Source organism: Bufo bufo, chromosome 8, assembly GCF_905171765.1.
Source record: "Bufo bufo chromosome 8, aBufBuf1.1, whole genome shotgun sequence".
NCBI lineage: Eukaryota > Metazoa > Chordata > Amphibia > Anura > Bufonidae > Bufo > Bufo bufo.
The window spans coordinates 210,079,292-210,104,866 of NC_053396.1; the positions used below are offsets into that span (position 1 = coordinate 210,079,292).

At 45.0% G+C, this 25,575-nt stretch overlaps 1 protein-coding gene across 1 annotated transcript; it reads right to left on the minus strand.

Annotated features, from left to right (window-relative positions):
* Nucleotides 1–8,319: 8,319 nt before the first annotated feature.
* On the minus strand, nt 8,320–8,961 carry LOC120978205 (olfactory receptor 5V1-like). Its single transcript, XM_040406429.1, has one exon. The coding sequence runs from the start codon at nt 8,902–8,904 to the stop codon at nt 8,320–8,322; it is 585 nt and encodes a 194-aa protein (XP_040262363.1). The 5' UTR covers nt 8,905–8,961.
* Between the last annotated feature and the right edge of the window lie 16,614 nt (nt 8,962–25,575).

Consider the following 25,575-nt stretch of genomic DNA (forward strand, 5'->3'; position numbering starts at 1 on the left):
CAACATCCCAACCTCTTTAGTGCAACGCCAGCATATTGGGGAAGTCTGTGGGAATATTTTGAATCGTCAATACAGCACAGAGTACCACCTATATAGTAGTTCCTTTGATGCTTCTAAGTGGTTGATGCCTTTGGAGGTAATGTGAATATATACTGCCACTGTTATGTAGAGAAGCAATGCTTCAGATCTAATTCCCATTTAGACTGGAATGGTATTGACTCTGGTATGTGTAAGGATACAATCACCTGATAACTTTTGGACAACCCTCTCTTAATCTAAGTTGGATTGGAAAAGAAACTCTCAAAGAGAGTTGTGGAGGAGTCCGGGAGGTGCCGTATAGTGCTTAGCAGATGTCTGAACTGGAGATATTTATAAAAATCCCTCTTATCAACTCCATAGTTTCCCATAATCTGTGAGAAGGGAAGTAATATCTGATCTTTAAAAATATTCCCTAGGGTACTAACCCCCGTATCCACCCACCCAGAGAAGTCCACCCCTGGAATTAGTGATTTTATTCTTGTTTTGTTTTTAAGGTGATGACTTTGGATCTATTAAATGTATACGAGCAGGCATAAAATACAACGAAGTAAGAAAAAATGCAGTCGGGAACAGTGTAGACAACAAAGACTAGAGGCACAGATGCAGCCCAGCTTACTGATAACTACATGGTTTACTTACTTATAATGTATAACTATATATTTCTGTCCTCCAACAGTCATGTGTGAATGGTCATCAATCTGTGGCTCTCAGCCTGCCGGTGAACTACAATTTCCAGCACTCCCGACTACCCCTAATACAATGTAAAGTATCACTACTTCCGAAGGAAGAAAATAATCGCACACTTGTAAGTATAAACCTACAGCCGGCGTCTTGTGCTGAGGGTCATTATAATCACGAATGTCACAAATGAAGTAAGTCTCCTGTAGCTCATTTCTAAATCCAAGCTCCATTTATCAGCACTGAGCTCCTCAAGGGGATACATAAAATCTCCCACATAAACCAATTACCGGCGCATGATTTTGGGAATAGAGCAAATCAAAACAAATAAGAATTCTGCTGTGACTAAATGGGGGTAATTATGATTCATGAAATGTTTAACATAAATAAAAGTCAGGGTTGTAGTTAGAGAAACCACTGGATCATCATTTCTAGTGTCCCATACTGAAAGGCAGCAGTAACAAAGATTGTATCTCCATGTATCTCCAGACTCCAATACAGGAAATAAATATATTAAAAAATCTGATAATATGGCAGTAGGTCCTTGTACCTACTGCCAAACTTCCCAGTCTACCTAACCCTTTGCTAAGGACCAATACAGCATTTGGGTGAAGATCTGAGAAATATAGCCCTCAGGTGCACAGCAGAGCCATATGCATAGAGGCTGTATGGTGGCACAAGGAGATCCTTGGGTCCATACTACTCTGAAAATGCTGTGTTGTGTTGTCTATCGCCTTACACCTTTCAGGCACCTTGTGGATCAGGTTGGTGGTGAAAGGGCAGGAGCAGGTGTCCTCAGAGCATGAGTCTGATCTTGGTTAGGTATTGACAGGCGATAATGGTGTGCCCTGCTACAATGGTGACATTCAGGGCAAGTAGAACTGGGGTTTGCAATAAAGAAAGGATTGTAGGAACACCTAGAGAGAATGTTAGGCCTGGGCTTGTCTATCAAGGGTATGTTGGTAAACTGTAGGCAAAAGAAGCCTTATTCACCTGGATAGGCAATGGTGGACTGGAGGTGGAACAGCTTGTCCATTGTGAAAGAAGACTGGAGTCCGGGAAGTCAGACATGGAGCCTGTGGATAGATGAAACACTGAGGCGAACCTCTGCAAAGGAGCAGTACGATAGCTTTGTTGGACGAGGTTTGAAGGGTGTTTATGACGAAAAGACGGAGAGCTGACTATCAAGTCGTTTTCATTTTACAGTATGGTTGCCGGAAAATCTTAGCTGCGGAAAACAACAGCTTGTTGGGCTGTTGCGAAAGTGGGACAGACTGTGGAATTACCAGCCTTGGAGGAGTCAGTTCTGGGGAGTCTGCTGGGACTGTGCTGAAAGTCATCAGCTTTAAGGGAGCCTGGAAGTGGTGACCAGAGCTGAGCTTATACCCAAAAGAGCCTCTATCTAGTTTCCATTGGGAGCAGGTTTAGTGAAGGTCAACCTTCTCATCAGATAAAGGGGTCCTAGAGGTCTTATTGTTGCTGAACGCGATAGCATGGTTGACTTCTACAAAGTCCATGAAATTTGAACACAACAAATTTTCTATATTCAAGATTACGTGTCCTGCCATTGAAAGCAAGCTACCATCAACTTCTTTTCCAGTGGTGTCATGAATGAGAAACCTGGACTGCTACAGACTGGAACTGTTTTGTCCTTACCTACGAATGCAGATTGTGATTGGGAACCGACGAGGGTCGGGTTGGAGTATGGAGGCCTCGTGGTAAGCGCTTCAGTCCTGCCTTGCTTTAGAGTTATACACTGCCCCAACTGCTGGTGTGATGATCTGGGCAGCCATCATATACAGTAGTCGGTCACCCCTAGTAGTGATACGAGGGACACTAACAGCTCAGTTATATGTGCAGGACATCCTGCGGCCACATGTTGTCACAGGGCGCCGGCGACGCAATCTTCCTGCGCTGCGCCGCCGGCATCCTGCCTCTCTCCCTGTGCAGCGACGCATGCTGCGTCCCTGTCTCCCAGGTAACAGGGGGCGGAGCGGACCCGACTGCACTCCTGCTGTCTGTGCAGTTGGCGTCCTCTGTTTCCCTGGCAACAGTATCAGGCTGAGCACAGAGCTGGCCGCTCGGTGCTCGGCTTCTGTGTCTGAGCGGGTCATGTGACGCTGGCCACGTCACATGACCTTAGCCTTTCACTATTTATACAGGCAGCCTGCTGGCCACAGGTTGCCTGCGATTTTGGTCCTGTGCTAAACTGCTATTACTCTGTGCTTCTGCTACTCTGGATTTTGACCCTTGGCTTTTGTTCCTGACCCGACCTCGCCTACCCTTGTGTACTGACGTGACCTCCAGGTTTGACCCTCGGCTAGTACTCATACCCGTCCTTGCTATTCCTTGTGTACTGACGTGACCTCCAGGTTTGACCCTCGGCTTGTACTCTGACCCGTCCTTGCTGTTCCTTGTGTACTGACGTTACCTCCTGGTTTGACCCTAGGCGTGTTTGTTTACCGTCCTTGTTACCCCTGCTCGCCTACGTTAGTGTTGATCTCTGGCATTTCAGTATTGCTCCTGACACTTTACGTGACTTCGGATCCTTCTGCAGGGTTCCCTCCTACTGCCTCTGCCTGGCTATATTCTGTCTCTGTCCGCTCTGCCTCTCTGCACTTATAGAGGTTAGGGACCGTTGCCCAGTTACGCCCCGTCGCCTAGGACGGGTAGTGTAAGTAGGCAGGGACAGAGGTGTGGGTGGCAGCTAGTGGGTGCACTTCCTCTTCCCCACTCCCTAGTGCATGACACATGTGTTCCTCTCATGATAGGGCTTCCAGTTAGTACCACAAAAAAAGAAGCCCTCACATAGCACTGTAGATAAAAAATTAAATTGTTATGGCTATGGCCACACAAAATCATCTATTTATTCACTTATTTGCAATTGTGTTTATTGTACAAAAGCAGTAAAACATTTAAAAAAATTCAGACTTTATCCAGCTTTATTATATGATCTGGTATTAAAACAAAGGATGCATTTCAAATGCATCCTTGACTGCAGATGTGAATCTACCCTAAATTTGGTATAATTGTTATTGTTGTACTAATGCACAGAATACAGTTATACCACACAGTCGCAAAAAGAAAACCCAAAAAACAATGTCAGAATGTCTTATTTCTACCCCTCCCCCAAAGTATTAATAAAAGTTATACAATAAATTACATTCACTCCCAAAATTGTTACATTAACCGGTACGGCATGTTTCCCGAGTCCTTAAGGACACATGACGTACCGGTACGTCATGTGTTGTTCCGATCACCGTCGCCCGGCGGGCGGTGATCGGTACAAGGTGCCTGCTTAAATCATTGAGCAGGCACCTCGGCTAAATGCGCGGGGGGTCCCGTGACCCCCCCGTGTCGGCGATCGCCGCAAACTGCAGGTCAATTCAGACCTGCGGTTTGCGGCTTTTTATGGTGCGGTGTCGGTGCCATCGGGTCCCCATGGGGCTGTGGGGGGGACCCGATGGCATGGAAGGCAGCGCGATGCCTTCCTGAGGCATCTGCGCTGCCTTCCGGTGAAGAGCCTGTGAGATCCAGCCCCCTGGATCTCACAGGCCCCGGAAGCTGTATGAGTAATACACACAGTATTACTCATACAGCCAATGCATTCCAATACACAAGTATTGGAATGCATTGTAAAGGAATATACCCCCAAAAGTTCAAGTCCCAAAGTGGGACAGAAAAAAAAGTTAAAAAAAAGTTGGAAAAATAAAGTTTTCCCTCCCAAAAATTTAAAGTTTCAAGTAGAAATAACCAAAAACGTAATTTTCGCCAAATAAAGTTAAAAAAAATTGGTAAAAAAAGGGAAAAAAGTATACATATTAGGTATAGCCGCGTCCGTATCGACCAGCTCTATAAACATATCACATGACCTAAGCCCTCAGATGAACACTGTAAAAAATAAAAAATAAAAACTGTGCTAAATAAACAATTTTTTTGTCACCTTACATCACAAAAAGTGTAATAGCAAGCGATCAAAAAGTCATATGCACCCAAAATAGTGCCAATCAACCGTCATCTCATCCTACAAAAAATGAAACCCTACCTAAGATGATCGTCCAAAAACTGAAAAAACTATGGCTCTCAGAATATGGAGACACTAAAACATGATTTTTTTTGCTTCAAAAATGAAATCATTGTGTAAAACTTACATAAATAAAAAAAAAAGCATACATATTAGGTATCACCGCGTCCGTATCGACCGGCTCTATAAAAATATCACATGACCTAACCCCTCAGATGAACACCGTAAAAAATGTAAAATAAAAACTGTGCTAAATAAACCATTCTTTGTCACCTTACATCACAAAAAGTGTAATAGCAAGCGATCAAAAAGTCACACACACCCCAAAATAGTGCCAATAAAACCGTCATCTCATCCCGCAAAAATCATACCCTACCCAAGGTAATCGCCCAAAAACTGAAAAAATTATGGCTCTCAGACTATGGAAACACTAAAACATGATTTTTTTTGCTTCAAAAATGAAATCATTGTGTAAAACTTACATAAATAAAAATAAAGTATACATATTAGGTATCGCCGCATCCGCGACAACCTGGTCTATAAAAATATCACATGATCTAACCTGTCAGATGAATGTTGTAAATAACAAAAAATAAAAACGGTGCCAAAACAGCTATTTCTTGTTATCTTGCCTCACAAAAAGTGTAATATAGAGCAACCAAAAATCATTGTACCCTAAACTAGTACCAACAAAACTGCCACCCTATCCCGTAGTTTCTAAAATGGGGCCACTTTTTTGGAGTTTCTACTCTAGGGGTGCATCAGGGGGGCTTCAAATGGGACATGGTGTAAAAAAAAAACAGTCCAGCAAAATCTGCCTTCCAAAAACTGTATGGCATTCCTTTCCTTCTGCGCCCTGCCGTATGCCCGTACAGCTGTTTACGACCACATATGGGGTGTTTCTGTAAACTGCAGAATCAGGGCCATAAATATTGAGTTTTGTTTGGCTGTTAACCCTTGCTTTGTTACTGGGAAAAATGGATTAAAATGGAAAATGTGCCCAAAAATTGAAATTCTGAAATTTCATCTCCATTTGCCAATTACTCTTGCGGAACACCTAAAGGGTTAATGACGTTTGTAAAATCTGTTTTGAATACCTTGAGGGGTGTCGTTTCTTAGATGGGGTCACTTTTATGTAGTTTCTACTCTAGGGTTGCAATAGGGGGGCTTCAAATGGGACATGGTGTCAAAAAAACCAGTCCAGCAAAACCTGCCTTTCAAAAACCGTATGGCATTCCTTTCCTTCTGCGCCCTGCCATGTGCCCGTACAGTAGTTTATGACCACATATGGGGTGTTTCTGTAAACTACAGAATCAGGGCCATAAATATAGAGTTTTGTTTGGCTGTTAACCCTTGCTTTGTAACCGGAAAAAATTATTAAAATGGAAAATCTGCCAAAAAAGTGAAATTTTTAAATTGTATCTCTATTTTCAATTAATTCTTGTGGGACACCTAAAGGGTTAACGACGTTTGTAAAATCTGTTTTGAATACCTTGAGGGGTGTAGTTTCTTAGATGGGGTCACTTTTATGGAGTTTCTACTCTAGGGGTGCATCAGGGGGGCTTCAAATGGGACATGGTGTCAAAAAAAAGAGTCCAGCAAAGCCTGCCTTCCAAAAACCGTATGGCATTCCTTTACTTCTGCGCCCTGCCGTGTGCCTGTACAGCGGTTTACGACCACATATGGGGTGTTTCTGTAAACTACAGAATCAGGGCCATAAATAATGAGTTTGGTTTGGCTGTTAACCCTTTCTTTGTAACTGGAAAAAAATTATTAAAATGGAAAATCTGCCAAAAAAGTGATATTTTGAAATTGTATCTCTATTTTCCATTAATTCTTGTGGAACACCTAAAGGGTTAACAAAGTTTGTAAAATCAGTTTTGAATACCTTGAGGGGTGTAGTTTATAGAATGGGGTCATTTTTGGGTGGTTTCTATTATGTAAGCCTCGCAAAGTGACTTCAGACCTGAACTGGTCCCTAAAAATTGGGTTTTTGAAAATTTCTGAAAAATTTCAAGATTTGTTTCTAAACTTCTAAGCCTTGTAACATCCCCAAAAAATAAAATATCATTCCCAAAATGATCCAAGCATGAAGTAGACAGATGGGGAATGTAAATTAATAACTATTTTTGGAGGTATTACTATGTATTATAGAAGTAGAGAAATTGAAACTTGGAAATTTGCAATTTTTACAAATGTTTGGTAAATTTGGTATTTTTTTATAAATAAAAAAGAATTTTTTTTACTTCATTTTACCAGTGTCATGAAGTACAATATGTGACGAAAAAACTATTTCAGAATGGCTTGGATAAGTCAAAGCGTTTTAAAGTTATCAGCACTTAAAGTGACACTGGTCAGATTTGCAAAAAATGGCCTGGTCCTTAAGGTGAAATAGGGCGAAATGAGTCCTTAAGCGGTTAAAAATTCAACCTGGCCTGCAAAACATGGAAAAATAAAAAGGTTATGACTGAAAATAAGCTAGTCACTTAGCAGATAAAGAACTGTTAGGCTTGTAGTAATAATAAAAAGTAAAATAATTTTTCATTCTAACTAATTAATTGTGGTAGCTGTATAATAATAGACTTTGAAATAGACTTTTTATTTGTGTTCGTCAGCATAAACCATTCATTTTTTAACATATTACATGTTCTACTAGTGTAATTGGGTCAAGGCTACCATTACAGCATCCAAAAATACATTTGCGTCGTAAAAATTAATTGCGCGGGTTTATTGACCAGGGTTGGTCTTTAAAGGGAACCTGCCATCAATGTAAGCCACAGGTACCATGTTAGAAAGCAGGAGGAGCTGAGCAGACCAATATAGTTTTATAGGAAAAGATTTTGTAAAACTTTTATTAATTTTAATTCCTGCTCGTTCTGGGCTTTGAAGTCCAGGAGGCGGTCCTATCAGTGATTGACAGTCTTCCCTCTATGACAGAGATAGCTGTCAATCACTGATAGGACCACCCCCTGGACTTCAAAGCCCAAAATTAGCAGAAATTTTAATGAATAAAATACAAGTTTTACTGACTCTTTCCCCATAAATCTATATATCAATCTGCCCAGCTCCTCCTGCTCTATAACATGTTTTTTGCAGCTCAAACTCCATGTTCAACATGACAGGTTCCCTTTAAGCCAGGCATCCTCAAACTGCGGCCCTCCAGCTGTTGCGAAACTACAACTCCCAGCATGCCCGAACAGCCTACAGGTATCAGCCTACAGCAGGGCATTGTGGGAGTTGTAGTTTTACAACAGCTGGAGGGCTGCAGTTTGAGGATGCCTGCTTTAAGCCATGAACTCTACAATTAGAGAGAACTTTCTACAACTTACTACTGAATTTATTGCCCCACATCACACACCTATGACCTTAGTACAACTCTGAATATTGACATTTATCTTTATTAGACAATATTTTTTTCATAAAATTTCGAACAATGGAGTTAACAATGGTGATTTGTTTTTCTACAAATTTAAAGTCAGGCATTAGACGCTTTATATTTCAAAATACAAAGTCATTATTTTCAAAGCGTGTTTTTTGGTACCAGATATAATCAAGGAAATCGCCTTAAGACAGTTTTATCATTTTGACTTGTTCGAGGGCAACCACTTCTTGAGAGTGATTTTTACTTCATTGTTTCTCAGACAGTATATGTAAGGATTACACATGGGAGTGAATGCGGTATACAGGAGAGTGACAAATTTATCCTTGTGAGGTGACGAAACAGATGAAGACCTGAAATACATGGAGACGGCCGAAGCGGAGAAGAGCAAGACGACCGTAAGGTGGGACGCACAGGTGGAAAAAGCCTTCTGTCTACCTGTGGATGAGCGAATACGAAGAATAGAGATGATAATACGAACATAAGAAAGGACGGTAAGTGAAGAAGGGACCAGGGCCACCAGGGAGCCTTCTGTGAAGATCAGAAGTTGGTTGAATGTTGTGTCGGAGGAAGATATCTCCAGGAGTGGAGGGATGTCACAGAAGAAGTGAGGTATATGTTCTTGGTGATGAAACTCCAACCAAGATGTCACAATAGCATGGAGGAACGCGTGTAAAGAAGCACACACACAACACACGCTACACATAGTCAAGCATGTGTGCCTATTCATGATTGCCGAATATCTCAGTGGGTGGCAGATAGCAACATACCGGTCATAAGCCATCGCAGACAGTAACAAGTTTTCACTATTTCCAAAGGTGTGAAAGAAAAAGATCTGAGTAATGCATGAGGGGAGGGAGATGATGGCTTCCTCGCTTAACATTGTAGACAACATACTGGGGACAGTGGTGGAAGAAAATGAGAAGTCCGTGAGAGAGAAGATCCTTAAGAGCTGGTACATTGGGGATTGAAGACGGGGATTGAGCGCTATGACGCTTAACAGAATGGCGTTTCCAGAGATAGTGACCAGATAAATGAGAAGAAAGCATATGAAGAGCGGAAGACGGAGTGCGGGAGCGTCTGAGAGGCTAAAAAGGAAGAATTCTGTAGGTGGAGTGATGTTCATCAGGTGTGATGGTGATGATGATGATGGAAACCCTGTGAAGGAATGATATATTCTCATGATGATAACACTGGATTTACTTTTATTACAAAGAACAAAATCAGAAAGAAAAACAACATGACACAAAGTTTAGAGGAAAACGGTGGCAAGCGCGACTTCATTTATTTATTAAGTACCCGCTTCGCCATCACTTAGAGAAGCCCGGCCCAAATCTCAGCACCTCAACCGTCTCACTTGCCAGCAGGACTATTTGTCCGAAACTAGTTTCACCACCAGTTTGTTGCCGGCTGGGCTACCTCATCCCAAACCAAGTTTTTGCATCATCCCAAACCTACAGCTTTTCAACCCCCATGAAGGACATCCCGTTCAGACGTGTCCCTGCCCACAGACAGCCAGTACCCTACTCATCAATACCTAGCCCGACATGTGGGTCTGCCAGGTATCACTTGGTACCACCTAGCTGGTTGAAATTCTGCCAACAAAAAGTCCTCAATACCCCGCATATTACAGAAAACTCACATGTACTGTTCATTTATACCCTCAGAGGCATCTTTCCAACAAATAATTACTACAAATGCTCAAACCTATATCTGATAGGTGACACAGTCAGCCCTATACAAACCAAGGCAGCTGGAATTGATGCAATCATGGTTGAGACTCCCCTTGACAGGACAAACTTCTTGAAGGCCTTGTTAACCTTTCTTCTCGATTTCTCCACCACAAGGATGCTGTCTGCATACCACCATACCCTTCTTTGTATAATATGAGAGCAGATCACCTTAGGTATGACCACCTTACCACCTAGCTACCAATGGTCCCTCTGATGTCATGAATCAACTGTAGTGATTACGTAGTTTTGAGGTCGTTTCCTCTAGAATGGATGACCAGGATATCTAAAGCCGGGGACCTAAATCGTTGCCTCTCCCATTAGCTCCTGCATTTGACACCACTTGAGCTCTTTGGCAGGATCCTTTGCCTGGGTCTTAATCACTTCCTAGTTTTGTAAAAACAAACAACACTGCCGCATGGTTGCAGCCTTACCTTAGGACACCCTCCCCCATTCTCATCTTACCCAGCAGTTTCCACAACACCTCTGTATTACTTTCACTAGCATACTTTTCCCTAAAGGGTTATTCCCATCTGAGACAATGGGGGCATATCACTAGGATATGTCCCCATTGTCCGATAGGTGTGGGTACCAGGTTTTCCTGGGTACGCCCATCACTAAGCGCTCTCCCCATAAAAGTGAATGGGAGCATACCACGCTTGAGCGGCCACCACTCCCATTCATTTCCATGGGGCTGATGGAAAAAGTCGAGCCGGAGCTCGGCTATTTTAGGCAGCCCCATAGAAATGAATGAAGGGCAGTCGCACATGTGCAGTGCGCCCCCTGGGACTCTGCCGGCTGCCTTTACGAGATAGGTGCGGGTCCCAGCGGTGGAACCTGCACCTATCAGACAATGGGGGCATATCCTAGCGATATTCCCCTATTGTCTGAGATGGGAATACACCTTTAATGTCCATCCATGTCTTCCAGGCTGCCTTCCAGAGAGCTTCTGACCAGGACATCGAGAATGGAATTACAACATTGTTAGGACATGGCTCACATATAATGCAAGCATTAGCGGCTAGTCTACCCTGGATAATCTGCTACCCCATTGTTGACTACAGGGATGCATCTGGCCTTAACCAAATGTTGCATTGCATACACCTCGACACTAATTTCCTGAGCAGTGTCAGTACTGGCCCTATCTTGGGTGACAAGTTGTTAATTGAACTGACCACATTCATGGTGTCTGACCAAAACATAAGCCATTTGTGCTTCAGCCCTTTAGCCCAGAGCTCTATCGCCACCATAACAGGGAACCTCTCCAGTAAAACCACATTCCTCCCCATATCAAAGCTTTTCCATGCTACTGGACACTGTCCCGTGCACCATCTACCACCCCAATATGCACCAAACTCGAGGACCATGCTGCGGCCGTGAACTGCCTCAACTTCTGATTTGACTGTGGGTCTTCCAGACACAGTGCTACCCCATTTAATTCTGCCAAGAGTCTATCCCATAAAATGAAATCTCTAAATTCCTTTGTTATTCTTAACTTGTTGAGTTCATTCTTCACCCCCACTGTACTCAGTTTTACAGAACCCCTTCCCCATAGGGAAAACACAACATGCAAAGTTGAGGGACTCCAGCCTCTTCCTCTGATAAATCAGCAGACGTATCGGAGGACGACTCACCCAGGTTGTCAGTGCCTCTCCAACCGAGGCTCCATTTGCTCTGGCGCCAACATTTCTTTGGCCTTGGTCTTACTTTTCTGAGCTCCTGTAACACAAACACAGGCCGAGTATCTGTTCCTTTCCTCCCCCTGTTTCTGACTAGCCCTACTCTCCGATGGGCCATGCTGTTCCATTGTTTTTGCTTGTCTAGCTTGCCTATTGCACTTCTCATACCATCAGCAGTACCACCTAGTGTCCACTACTGTGGATCTTGCCTTGTTCCTATGAGGATTAGATTTAGTGCATACAGTGTCGGGCCTCGGCTCAAAGGTCCCTGTAACCAAACATGTAGAAAAACCGCAGCACTTTCCTTATGTCAGTGTCTCAAAGGTCTATCGATTGAGCAAACTTCATAGCAATGCTCGACTTGCACAGAAGTCTTTATCAAACCTTGATAAAGACTTCTGTGCAAGACAAAACATCACTATGAAGTTTGCTCAATAAATAGAGAAGGGTGCTGCATTCTTTCTACATGTTAGCTTGCCTATTGGCCCCTACCCCCTGTCACACGGGGAATCCATACTCAATATGGTCCATGCTCAGGAGGTGCTTCCGGCACTGAAAATTATGTTGCAGTGCCCATACTAATCTGCAGCACCCTATCTAACCCTGAGTGTCCCTCCTGGTTTAAGGCCTGGGCATGTGAGGAGAAGTAGCCTGCATAAGTACATGTTGATGGCTTACATTGGGTAACTGAGTGCTGGGAACTCCCATTATTGTGGTTTGAAATAGGAGGGGCATTTTGCAGAAAAGTCGGGTCAAGGAGTGTCAACAGGATGAATTATACTAGGGCTGTCCCCAAATCATCAGCCCATGCCTTAAATAGAGAGTTAAATGGTTTCTTACCCTGCCTTGCAGCATCCTAAAATCATCGAGGGATAACAACCTTCCTCCTCAGCCTCATTGCAAACAGGAATTCTTCTGCCTCCTCACAGTGCGGCCATCCTTCTTCCAATGTAGCATCATTGCTGATTGTTTCTGAACCTCCCTGAGTGATCTTTAGGTCAGTGAAGGAATCCCGTGGATGCGCACTGCCCCAACTAAAACAAAAATTTGCTCTGCCCAAGACCTCCCTAGCCCCCCAAGACCTCCCCAGGCCCTCTCACTACCCATAGCCAACTAGCTGTCTATTACTTTCCCTGCCCTAAATTACCTATTGTCCCCAGGAACTCTCTCCCTCCACCAACCGCTCTCTCCATCTCCAGCTTTGTCCTCACCCCACCCTGCTGCCACCATACCCTCATTTCAGTAACCTCCTGTAGGGGTAATTGCAGTGGCTTCCTTATTGCTCCTCGCACTGAGTTCCCAGCTCTTTCTCTCTAGTATCTGAAATCTGGATGTAGACTACATAAATTCGGTCTTTTTCTGCACTAATCCTCTGCCCTCTTATCTCCATTTTCTGTGGAGTGTCTGTTAAGTTTCTAAGGTACCTCCGTCTTCTATCAGTGACAGACAGGAGTCCTTTCCGATTCCGCTTCCATGCACAGTTTGTACAGCTTTTAGTAGAACCAAATCCTAGGTGTCTTGCTACATTGCTCTTCCAGCCCCACCACCACCGCTCATGGTCATCTCCAAGACTCCTCTTGTGCTTCCTTTCCTCTCTTGAATTCCCTTCCTCAATCTCCAACCCTCCAAATCCGCAAATATAACATGAAAACTCCCCTGAGGAACTGATTCTATAAGTTCTCTCTGACTTCTGTCTTGCAGGGATACAATTGCCTGTTCCTGCCCCTCATGTATTTATTAGGGCTCATGCACATGAACATATTTTTTTTCTGTGTCTGCTCCTTTTTTTTTTTTGCGGCCCATATGCAGAACCAGTCATTTCAATGGTTCGCAAAACAAAACGAAAATCACTCCGTGTGCATTCCGTTTCAGTATGTCCGCATGGCCGTTCCGCAAAAAAGATAGAACGTTGCCTATTCTTGTCCGTTTTGTGGACAAGGATAGGCATCGTTACAATGGATCTGCAATACGGATGTCACACGGACGTCATCTGTATTTTTTGTGGATCCGGAAAATGCATACGGTCATGTAGGGTCGTGAGCCCTTAACCTGTATTTCACATAGATTGCAAGCTCCTCTGCACAGGGACCTGGTCCATAATGTGTTCGTGTGTGCTTTGCTGCTCTCCATATTGTGGCAATGATATTATATCCCATTGAAATTAAAGGGGCTCTACACCTTTTTATCCTTTGGATAGATCATCAGCATCTGATCGACGGGGGTCTGACGCACGGGACCCCCGCCAATCAGCAGCAGTGCTCGCAGTAGTGAAGGGGTCTTCTCGCTGTTTTCCAAAGGCCAGTGATGTCACGACTATTATCACTGGCCTGGGTACAGAACCCCTTTAAAGTTTTCTCACCGGTATATGTGGAGGAATAGTAATGACTGACTGGTGTTTGCTCATATACAGGGACCTCTGTATACAATGACCAGGCATGCTGGGTTTTGTAGTTCCTTTAACCCCTTCCCGACATCATGCGCCCATGCACCCTCATTAGCATCACCGCTTAACAAAATGTCTGAACTGTTAAAACAGAATTGTATTCATCCCATACCGTGAAGGCATAACGGGAAAAAAATCTAAGTGGTCTCTTCGCAGTTTTTTGGTTGCTTCCCCTCGCAAACAAAATTGAATAGAAAGTGATCAAAAAGTCTCACACCGTAAAACGGTACCAATAACAACTATAGATTGCCCTGTAAAAAATGAGCCCCCATACAGCTCCGTAGACGTAAATATAAAAAAACTGTGGAAGTCAGAATATGGTGATGAAAAGAAAAAAAAATAGGTTTATTTTTTTTTAGGTTTTTTATGTATTAGAACACAAGAACTATATCACTGTAATCATACTGACCCGCAGAATGAAGGAAAACATGTCCGTTTTAACGCATAGGTGACGCCGTAAAAAAAAAACTGCGGCGCAATTGTGTTTTTTTCTCCATATCATCCCATTACATTGCATGCAATATTAAATTCTCCTGCAAGCCCTCATAAAGCCAGGTGAATGGAAAAATAAAAAAAGGAAAGGAAGGCAGGGATGAAAAAACTAACATTAAAAAACATAAAAACACTGCGACAGGAAGGGATTACGGTTTTTCCACCCCTAACATTGCACTGTATTACATATAAAACCCTATAAAATGTCATCTACCACAGGTGTCATAGAAGTAAAAGTAGTAACAAAGCTGACCGACTGTGTATGAGGATCCCGCAGTGCATCTAATCCACAATCTCTGATTATTATCCCGATAGCCACCCCTTATATAGAGAGCGCAGAGCCCGGCGCCATCGGTATAAGAAATAACGAGGTCCCTGCTGACCCTGGTGCACATGGGACAGTCATGTCAGTGTCTATACAGCATTGCTTCAATCACCTGTCCATTACCACCACATATTGATATACTTAAAGTGGCCATGTGAAAAGTTTTGATCAGTGGATGTCTGAGTGCTGAGACCCCCACCGATCTCTAGAACGAGGAGATAGAAGCACTCACTTACGTTGGCTGCACCAGACGGGCCCATAGACTTTCTATTGAGTCCGTCTCCCTTCCTGTCCTTCACCGAGAGAGAAGTCAACTCTTCTCTCCCCTCCTTCTAGAGATCATGGGGGTCTCCGCGCTCAGTTCAGTGCCAAGGATATGGACACTGTTAACATGGAAAAAAAAAGTTTCAGGCTCCAAACTTTATTCATTTTCAGACTCCCTGATATTCAGTCTATAACCTGCTCCTGACATCAGACTTTTCTCATGTGGAGATGTCCCTCCCAGGAAGGCCGAATGCACACGGCAGTGGAACACGGATGTGAGCGGTCCGTGGTATCCCGGCCTGGCATCCTGCTGACAGCAGGAGCGCACGGCATCATTGGTTGCTACGACGCCGTGCGCTTCATGCTGCCGCTGCACTACAGTAATACACTGTGTGGGGGTTTGCTCTGGTAGGCAGGTGGTAGCGGTGGCAGTATAGAGGCTCAGGAGACAGGCTTTGTGTCCAAACCGTGCTCTTTTTATTCACTCCAGTGCATCACATCAAAACTGTGCAATTCACACAACAGCAATGTTCATAAACCCCACCTCCCACAACGGATCCCCAAACGCTGCAGGCGTCTTGGTGCCTGTTCACACAGTCTCTCACATCCGTGATCAGTACTACACCTTGTTGTGGGGTGGGTTTGTCCAAGTTCGTGCAAGTTAGACAGGCCACATGTCGGCCTGGACAAGGGATTGGCTCCGGCCACAGGATCCCTTCTTTTGGTCCTTCGCTGAGCCTGCAGCAATTGGGCAGTCTTTGTTAGACGAGTGGACTACAGCGCTCAGCCCGACCGTGCGACCAGCCTCCCGTACAGCTTCCTGCAGTGAGACAGGAGACCACACTTCATCAGCCCCACAGTCAGTGAGCATCAAACCTATATTCACAGCCCTGGGTGTAGCAGGCAGACCACACCCACCGAGCATAGTGAAGGATTAACTCCTTCCCTACCCAACTAAGGCCAGAGATAACCAACCTGCCAGGATCAGTGTAGACTGACAAAACACAAAAGACCCGGCTCTTACTCCACCGGGGCCACGACCACTCCAGACACTCTCTTACAACTGGTATGATCTATACGAGTGTATTACTGTAGTGCAGCGGCGGCATGAAGCGCACGGCGTCATAGCAACCAATGACACCGTGCGCTCCTGCTGTCAGCAGGATGCCAGGCCGGGATACCACGGACCGCTCACGTCCGTGTTCCACGGCCGTGTGCATTCAGCCTAATGCTGAATGTGAGGCCTGTCTGTCCAGGGTGCTGCTGTTTTCACTAGCTCTCATGTATCAGCACAGCTTCATTCTGGGACTGATTTCCCCTTTTACAGCACATATTCTTTCTCCCTGCTGATGTAAAGTAGTAAAACTATAGCCATGGGTAGGCACGGAGAGTGGCGCAAATGTTATAGGCGGCACCAGGTGGAATATGTAGAAAACATGGAGGTGTTTCTCAAACAGAACAGTTTTGCACAGTTAACATTTATACAAGGGGTTGGCCGTGGGGGCTTCTTCTTGTCTTTACTCTCAGCATCTCCAGCCTGATGCCGTCACAGCAAGTTAGCGGGTCATTCCTTCAGCACGTCTGCTGTAGCGCACTTATGGGGAGACTCCTCTCTCCACCTGATTCACTTCCTTGGGGCACCCTGGCACTGCCGCAGGGCTCACAGAGAGTCAGTTCTTCAACTTGTCCTCCATAGGCCCTACCCCAGCAGCCACTGCTTGGCTTTCCATGCTCCAAAGGAACCTAGCGGCTCTCCATTTTTACCTGCATTCTCTTTCTTGCAGGTGTATGATTCCAGACTATTACTCTTCAGCCATTCCACAGTCCTCCACTTCTGCATATATACTATATATCTGTACATACTGCTATATAAGTATGTGTAATATCTGACAAACCCTATTTAACTGGCAGCCTAACTTTGCAGTTTTCACTGACTTGGTGTGCCGTTCCAAAGTGACTGAACCCTTCTGGCAGCAGGTTGTCCAGATGAAGGCCAAAGCGGTGACCCTATCAGCCATAGCAAGAGAAGTTGGTCGTTCCCAGTCTGTGATTTCTAGAATATTGCATCTTTACAACATCACAAACTCATTCAAGTCCCCCAAGAAGGCTGGTCGCCCTCGAAAGACAAATGCAAGAGAGGACAGGATCATGCGGAGAATCTCCATGGGTAATCGTTTCAACACTGCAGCTGGAATTGCTCGTCAGTTCAGCACTGAACAGGGTAAGGATCTGTCTCAACATGCGTTTAAGAGCATTTGGACTGATAGCCCACTCTGCAGTGACCAAACCTCTCCTTAGCAGAAAGAATCAAAAGGCTAGACTCACCTTTGCTGAGGAGCATGTTGTGTGGACAGAGGAGAAGTGCTCCAGAGTTCGTTTTAGTGATGAAAGCAAGTTTAATTTATTAGGGTCTGATGGGAAACATTATGTTCGTCGACAAACTGGGGAAAGACTGAACCCAAAGTGTGTAAAGAAGTCAGTGAAAGGTGGAGGAGGAAGTGTCATGGTTTGGGGAATGTTTTCTGCAGCAGGAGTTGGACGTCTCGTACAGATACATGGCAGAGTGAATGCAAGTGTCTATCAGAACCTTCTTCAACAACACGTGGTTCCTTCCTTGCGTTCATCACTCAATCAGCCAGCAATTTTCATGCAGGACCAGTGGCGTACATAGACAAGTAAGGGCCCCATAGCAAGGATCAAACCAGGCCCCCCACATAGGACAGAAGGGCGTCCACCTAAACCCCTTTCAATGACCATTGGGCCATTTTATTTCACTGCCTCCTTTGCTAAAAGTTGTTCCTTTTAGAGGGTGGAGTCCTGATCAAGTTTTCACCCCCAGTAGAAGAGAAGATAATCCCAACTGGGCCCCCTGGGCCCCCTCTTGCCCTGGGCCCCGTAGCAGTCGCATGGTCTGCCACTATGGTAGTTACGCCCCAGTGCAGAACGATGCCCCCTGTCACACAGCAAAACGGGTAAAGCAGTTCCATGAAACTGAAAACATTGAAACAATGACCAGAGTCCTGATCTAAACCCAATAGAAAACCTCTGGAAAATCCTTGGTGACAAAGGTATGGTCAAGAAACCCACAACAGTCACAGAACTGCAGAAGAGAGTGGAAGAAGAGTGGAGCAAAATCCCACCAGAGCGATAGACTAGTGATGTCCTGTGGCCGCAGATGTGCTGAAGTCATTCAAAGCAAGGGTCTGTACACTTCTACTGATTGCTGACTGGTGTAACCTCCAGAAAATGTAGTTAGAATCTGTCTCTGTGCTACAGTCATTGCTGTTCTCTCATTATGATCATCAGTTTTTTTGAAAAATAAAGGTTTTATGTTGATATACTTTGGTTATTTTGGAAAACACTGTTCTAATGGCATGGTGTACCCCTTACAAAAAATCCTTCAAATGATGATCAACATAGATTACATTATTTAAAAAAAAAATTAAGTGTTCTTAAATTGTTCTCTAATTTTGATCGCCACTGTATATATATATATATATATATATATATACACACACTGAGCAGTGTACTGATGTGAGATATACAAGGTATAATAGATGCAGTGTATATATATATATATATATATATATATACAGTGGATATAAAAAGTCTACACGCCCCTGTAAAATGTCAGGTTTCTGTGATGTAAAAAAATGAGACAAAGATAAATCATTTCAGAACTTTTTCCACCTTTAATGTGACCTATAAACTGTACAACTCAATGGAAAAACAAACTGAAATCTTTTAGGTAGACGGAAGAAAACAAAAAAAAACTAAAATAATGTGGTTGCAATACTATTGTAGTCAATGGTGGTGAATGGCAGTATCCAGCTATAAATTTTGGAAGGCTGTTCCGGCAGAGCAACAACCTGGCAGATTTCACTGTATCCAGCATAGCCTAAGCTTCCTTGCAATATCACTTGTAATCGCCATGCTTTGGAGCCTTTTTGCAGTACTGCTTTAAACCATTGCGCTTTTGAGTCTCCTGGGTGTAAAAACAAGTTAAAGGGGTTGTCTGGGTTCAGAGCCCGGACATCCCTCCATTTTCACCCCGGCAGCCCCCCCTGACTTGAGCATCGGAGCAGTTCATGCTCCGATGCTCTCCTTTGCCCTGCGCCGAATCGCGCAGGGCAAAGGCATTTTTTGGAGATCCGGTGACATACAGGGGCTCTCCATGGGGCTGTCAGGAACCCCGGTGACGTCACCGGCACTGATGGGCAGAATTTAGCACTGCCCAAGCCAGTAAAACGGCTAGGGCAGCACTAAAGCCCGCCCATCAGAGCCAGTGACATCACCGAACACACTGCCGGGCGGAAGTTTCTGCCCGGCAGTGTGTTATTGAAAACAAAAGAGACCTTGCCCTGCGCGATTTAGCGCAGGGCAAGGGAGCGCATCGGAGCATGAGATGCTCCGATACCAACATCAGGGGGGCTGCCGGGGTGAAAAGAAGGGTATGTCCAGGTTCAGCTCTGAACCCAGACAACCCCTTTAAGATCAGTTGTTCCTGTCTGCCAGCCGATCGTTCTGTGTGGCAGTTGTAGACTAAGGGATCATTTATTAGCCAGAAATGCGCCTATATTAGGTGTATTTCTGGCGCAGATTGTGGCGCAAAGGTTATTTGTGCCTCAATCTGCAATTTTTCCCAGCTCACGGGAGGTCTAAAAAGGTTGGCATGTCGGGGAAGGGGATGGGCCGGTCTCATTCATAATTTTTTATGCCTGTTTTAGGCGTAGAAAATAGTCTATATGTAAGACAGCAAGGAAGCTGTTTTACATTTAGACTGGCGCAAGATCAGCCGAAGTTATGTAGAGGCGGCGCCGGTCTGAATAAAACGTCTGTCTTAAAGGGGTTGTCCAGGTTCAGAGCTGAACCCGGACAAACCTCCATTTTCACCCAGGCAGCCCCCCTGACTTGAGCATCGGAACAGTGCATGCTCCGATGCTCTCCTTTGCAAAGGCTCTTTTGTTTATAATAACACACTGCCGGGCGGAAGCTTCCGCCCGGCAGTGTGTTCGGTGACATCACTGGCTCTGATGGGCGGGCTTTAGCGCTGCCCTAGCCGTTTTACTGATATTGATGACCTATCCTTAGGATAGGCCATCAACAGGACCGGTTTTAGACAAAATGTGGCCCTGGGCAAAATCAAAAGGGGGGGCCCACATCTTTCAAAAATGTGCTAAAAACACAGTCCGACACCCCCGCCCATCAGCTGTTTGAGGAGACGGCGCGTGCTGTTCACTGCTGCTGTCCCATAGACATACAGCAGCAGTGCAGGAAGAGAGGAGGGAGACGGCATGTGCACACAGCTGATTGTCGGGAGTGCCGGGTGTCAGACCCCCTGCCGATCAAATATTGATGACCTATCCTAAGAATAGGTCATCAATATGAAAAAACCTGGAGAACCTCTTGAAGCTACCCCAATACTGTGCCTGTTGCTACCCCCATGTCCACAAACACTATACTATACACCCACACTGCCCTCATTAGTAATGGTTCCCCCAATAGTGATAATACTCCCCAGGATAGCCCCCACTAGTAGCAATGCCCTCCATATTGTGTCAAATAATAATAACGCCCCTACAGTACCCTAATAGTAATAATATAACCATGATGCTCCCAGTGGCCTTTAATGTCCCCCTGTAGTGCCCCCCCTAGTTCCAATATATAATGCTTCCCCCCATAGTGCCAATATATATATAATGTTTTCCCGTAGTGCCAGTATATGATGCTCCTCCATTCCTTCCCAGTAGTGCCAAGTATATATAATGATCTCCTTCCCTCTTCCCTGGTCCCCCCAGCAGTGTGGACATGTTGTATAAAAAAAACTGCCTCCCTCCCGTCCCCCCGCCGATGTCTGTGATGCAGACCACAGTTTTATCTGTGGCTTGTGTTGCTGCATCCTGATGCATGCGGTCCCAATGACATCACCACTCCTGCTCCGGGTCTCACGTGATGACGTCATCATGCGAGACCCGGAGCAGGAGGTTGCAGTGATGTCATTGCAGCTTCTTGCTCTGTTTTAATGCCTCACAGGCTAGAGGCCTAGCGGCCTGAGGCTTGTAAAGTTGGACCGCCATGAGTGCTCCCCCCTTTATGGGTAGCGAAGTGGCACCCTAGGTGGATGACTACCCTCCCCTATCCATCGTCCCAGCCCTAATTCAGAGCACATTACTGCAGGAGGTATAACAGGAGAGGACTATAACTCCTAGCATGTCTATTATTTAATATTAGAGCACATTACAGGGGGATGTATAAGAGGATGGGACTAGAACTCCCAGCATGTCCAAGGACTAAGAGTAAGACTTTTTGTGTAAGACTTCTTTACATTTTTTTGTGGGCGATGAAGTGACCAAAAAACGGCAAATCATCTATTTTGACTTTTTTTTTCCGTTTTGCTGTTTACTTTATATTTTAATAGTAAGGGTATTTTTGCATGCAGCGATATCCATGATTGTATTTTTTTTAATTTTGATTTGAATTTTTATATATATATATATATATATATATATATATATATATATATTTTTTTTTAAATATTTTTTAAAACATTTTTTTACACTATTTTACAGTTACCATAGGGAACAATAACAAGAAATCATCAGATTGCTTCTTTCATGCACTTCAATGCATTGACTAGTTAATTCCAGAGGACTGAAGCTGCCTCACAGTGCATCCGGCTCCTCTGATCTTCGCCGTGGGGAGCCGGAGCACACTCGGAAGTGCATGCTACCAGCTTTTAGCACATTCAGAGGCCGTGGTCACATCTGACATTAACTGCGGGTGTTTGCTGTATGAAACAGCAGGCACCCAGTGGCTATGGCACCCTCTGCATGGCATGTACCGCACTGGTTGGGAAGGGGTTAAATATTAAAGTTCTTGCTGACACAAGGGGGCACTCACTGTATACATATATAATTATAATACACATTATTATGACCACTTCCTACTTTCAATGTCAGCAGTGTGTAACTCATGAAGGAAGTCACGTGTGCTGAGCTGGCACGGTGGGTATATAAGGTGTGTGATAGGCTGTCTGCACACATATCCCTTGGTGGGTATATAAGGTGTGATAGGCGGTCTGCACACATATCCCTTGGTGGGTATATAAGGTGTGATAGGCTGTCTGCACACATATCCCTCGGTGGGTATATAAGGTGTGATAGGCTGTCTGCACACATATCCCTCGGTGGATATATAAGGTGTGTGATAGGCTGTCTGCACACATATCCCTCTGTGGATATATAAGGTGTGTGATAGGCTGTCTGCACACATATCCCTCGGTGGGTATATAAGGCGTGTGATAGGCTGTCTGCACACATATCTCTCGTGGGTATATAAGGCGTGTGATAGGCTGTCTGCACACATATCCCTCGGTAGGTATATAAGGTGTGATAGGCTGTCTGCACACATATCCCTCGGTGGGTATATAAGGTGTGATAGGCTGTCTGCACACATATCCCTCGGTGGGTATATAAGGGGGGATAGGCTGTCTGCACACATATCCCTCGGTGGATATATAAGGTGTGTGATAGGCTGTCTGCACACATATCCCTCAGTAGGTATATAAGGCGTGTGATAGGCTGTCTGCACACATATCCCTCGGTAGGTATATAAGGTGTGATAGGCTGTCTGCACACATATCTCTCGTGGGTATATAAGGCGTGTGATAGGCTGTCTGCACACATATCCCTCGGTAGGTATATAAGGTGTGATAGGCTGTCTGCACACATATCCCTCGGTGGGTATATAAGGTGTGATAGGCTGTCTGCACACATATCCCTTGGTAGGTATATAAGGCGTGTGATAGGCTGTCTGCACACATATCCCCATGGGTAAAAGGGTCAATTTATCAGAGTTGTAAAAAGGGATGATTATTGGGTTTTGGGCCGAGGGTGGTAGTATTTACTGAACCTGCGCAGTGTGAACTGTTCTCGTGCTGCTGTGCTGAAAGTGTATGGTGAGTGAACAAATGACACCATTGTGAATAATCAACATGGAAATTGCAGAGCACCACGTGCCATTGATGTGAGAGGTGAACGTCAGTTACGAAGGTGTGTGAGAGCGGAACAACACGCTACAGTGGAGCACCTCACCACCAAAATGAACCAGGGGGCTACCAGATATGTGTCTAAAACAGTTTAGCAAACCCTACTGCACTTGGGGCCTACCTACCCTGGCCCCCTAATTCCCCTGACTTGAATCCAATTCAGCATCTGTGGGACCACCTCGATGGTCATGTTCACTCTATGTTTCCACCCAGCAGCTGTAGGATGCACTGCAGTCAGCATGGCTCCAGATACCCGTGACAACTGACCAGGACCTTAAAGGGGTTATCCCACTTCGCCTATTTATACTTGCCTGTTGCCAGCGCACCGTTCACTTCCTGGATTCTGGCTGGGGACGGGCTTCATCTTGATTGAAGTCTTCTCCCAATCCCGGTGGCCGCGCTTGCTCAGAAGACTCCTCCCTTTCTCCCAGCCACGCCACTCGCTGTCCTGAACGCGCACGCCGCCGCGCATGCACCATGGTAACTTATTCCTGTCCAGTATAGTACAGAGCCGGCGTGCGCGGCTCTGTACTATTCTGGCCAGGAAGAAGTCACCATCGTGCATGCGCGGCGGCGTGCGCGTTCAGGACAGTGAGCGGCGCGGCTGGGAGAAAGGGAGGAGTCTTCTGCGCAAGCGCGGCCACCGGGATTCCGGAGAAGAGCGGTGGCCGTAACCAGGGGAGACCGAATGACAACAACGAGGTAAGTGGGGATTAATTTTATCCTAAACGGTGGGAATTTGTTAATCAAATATATTTACAAAACTGATCACTGTCAAATCATTAACAGATTTAACAGTGATCATTATTATGGAAATACCCCTGTAATCAGTCACTCCGGGCCCGTCTAGCTGCTGTCTGTGCTGCACACAGCGGTTACTCTGGATATTAGCTGGTGGTTAGAATAATGGCGCTCAATAGAGATGGCCTTGCGGTTCGCCCGGCGGTTGTTTCGCAGCGAACTTTGCGTGTTCGCGATTCGCCGAACATGCGAACATATGGAGATATTCGCGCCCGCCATATTCTTTTACATTGTGAAGAACTTTGACCCATGACACATCCATAAGGTGGGACAGGACAGCCAATTGAGACGTTTCAGCACATGGACATACCCCCTACCTTATAAATAAACCTGATCTGGCCGCCATTTTACATTCAGTGTTTCGCCAGTGTAGGGAGCGGTTGCTGTGTGGAGCAGGGACAGGCTGTTAGGGACACCAAACGCTAGCTAATAGGGCCACAAAAGTCCTTTTAAGGACTGGTATAGGTGTGCTATCGATAGGTGTGCAGTACATAGGGGTGCGAGATACTTATAATATACTTTTATAATGAGTCAAAAACATATAGATCTATATAGTGATCACCTGGAAGTCAGGGGCCTAGGGGCTCACTAGGGCCATTTCTATATAGGGTAAGGTTCCGGACGGGGTCGCTCTTATCAGGGCGGGTGGTCTGTGGTTAGGCTATCAGGGCCAGACAGTTCTTTGCCCACCCTGTCGTTCAATACCACATCATCATCTAGCCCAGGGATGGATGGTGTTTGCTTTCCCTCCGGGATTCATCGATGTGCACTGGAACCCCCCCGGATTGTGGTAGGACATATGGTTTCTGATTTAGTGCCACCGAGCACTTGTTATTGCCGACCACATCTATGCTTTTTGCTTAACTTTAATAATTTTATTTATTTTCATTTTGAGGGATATCTTTTCCATTCACACATCCGCAAAATGGGTCCGTAACCATTCCGTGCAGACCCATTAATTTTCAATGGGGCCGGAATGTGCTGTCCGCATCCGCATTTGCGGATCCGCACTTCCGCATCTGTGCTTCCGTTTCCGCAAAAAAAATAGAACATGTCCTATTCTTGTCCGCAATTGCAGACAAGATTAGGCATTTTTTATTATAGTGCCGGAGATGTGCGGTCCACAAATTGCGGAATGCACATTGCCAGTGTCCGTGTTTTGCGGATCCGCAAAACACTTACGGACGTGTGAATGGACCCTCATAGTAACATTATTAAAGGTTACGTTTTATCTTCATGTATATTCTAATGGATTGCCTTCCTTGCACAATGTTATAATATACTTTCTATGTTAGACAGTATATTATAGTGCATTTGTGTTGTGCGGCAGTTGTGTGCGGTTCTGCTGCGATACTGCAGGTATATAGAGGGACAAGCGCTATTGGAACTAATAATTTCTCCTGGTGTGATATACCAGTCGTCCCCCAAAAAACGGATTGAAGCAGGGGTGTTATATACCAATATACTTTCTTTATAGTGCATTTGGGTACTGTGCGTACGCGAAAATTATATTGCCAATATTTCGCATTGAAAAAAAAAAAGGAATGGAGATCGCAAATTTGATCACGTTCGCGAACCGTCCCGGCAGGTGTTCGTCCATCACTAGCGCTCAACTGTGTATGTACATTTACAGTGAAGTCAGGGAGATCAATATAAAATACATATGCTGCAAGC

Coding starts and splice junctions, on each gene's coding strand:
- LOC120978205 (XM_040406429.1), bottom strand. CDS start 8,904: ATGGCTTATGACCGGTATGTTGCTATCTGCCACCCACTGAGATATTCG.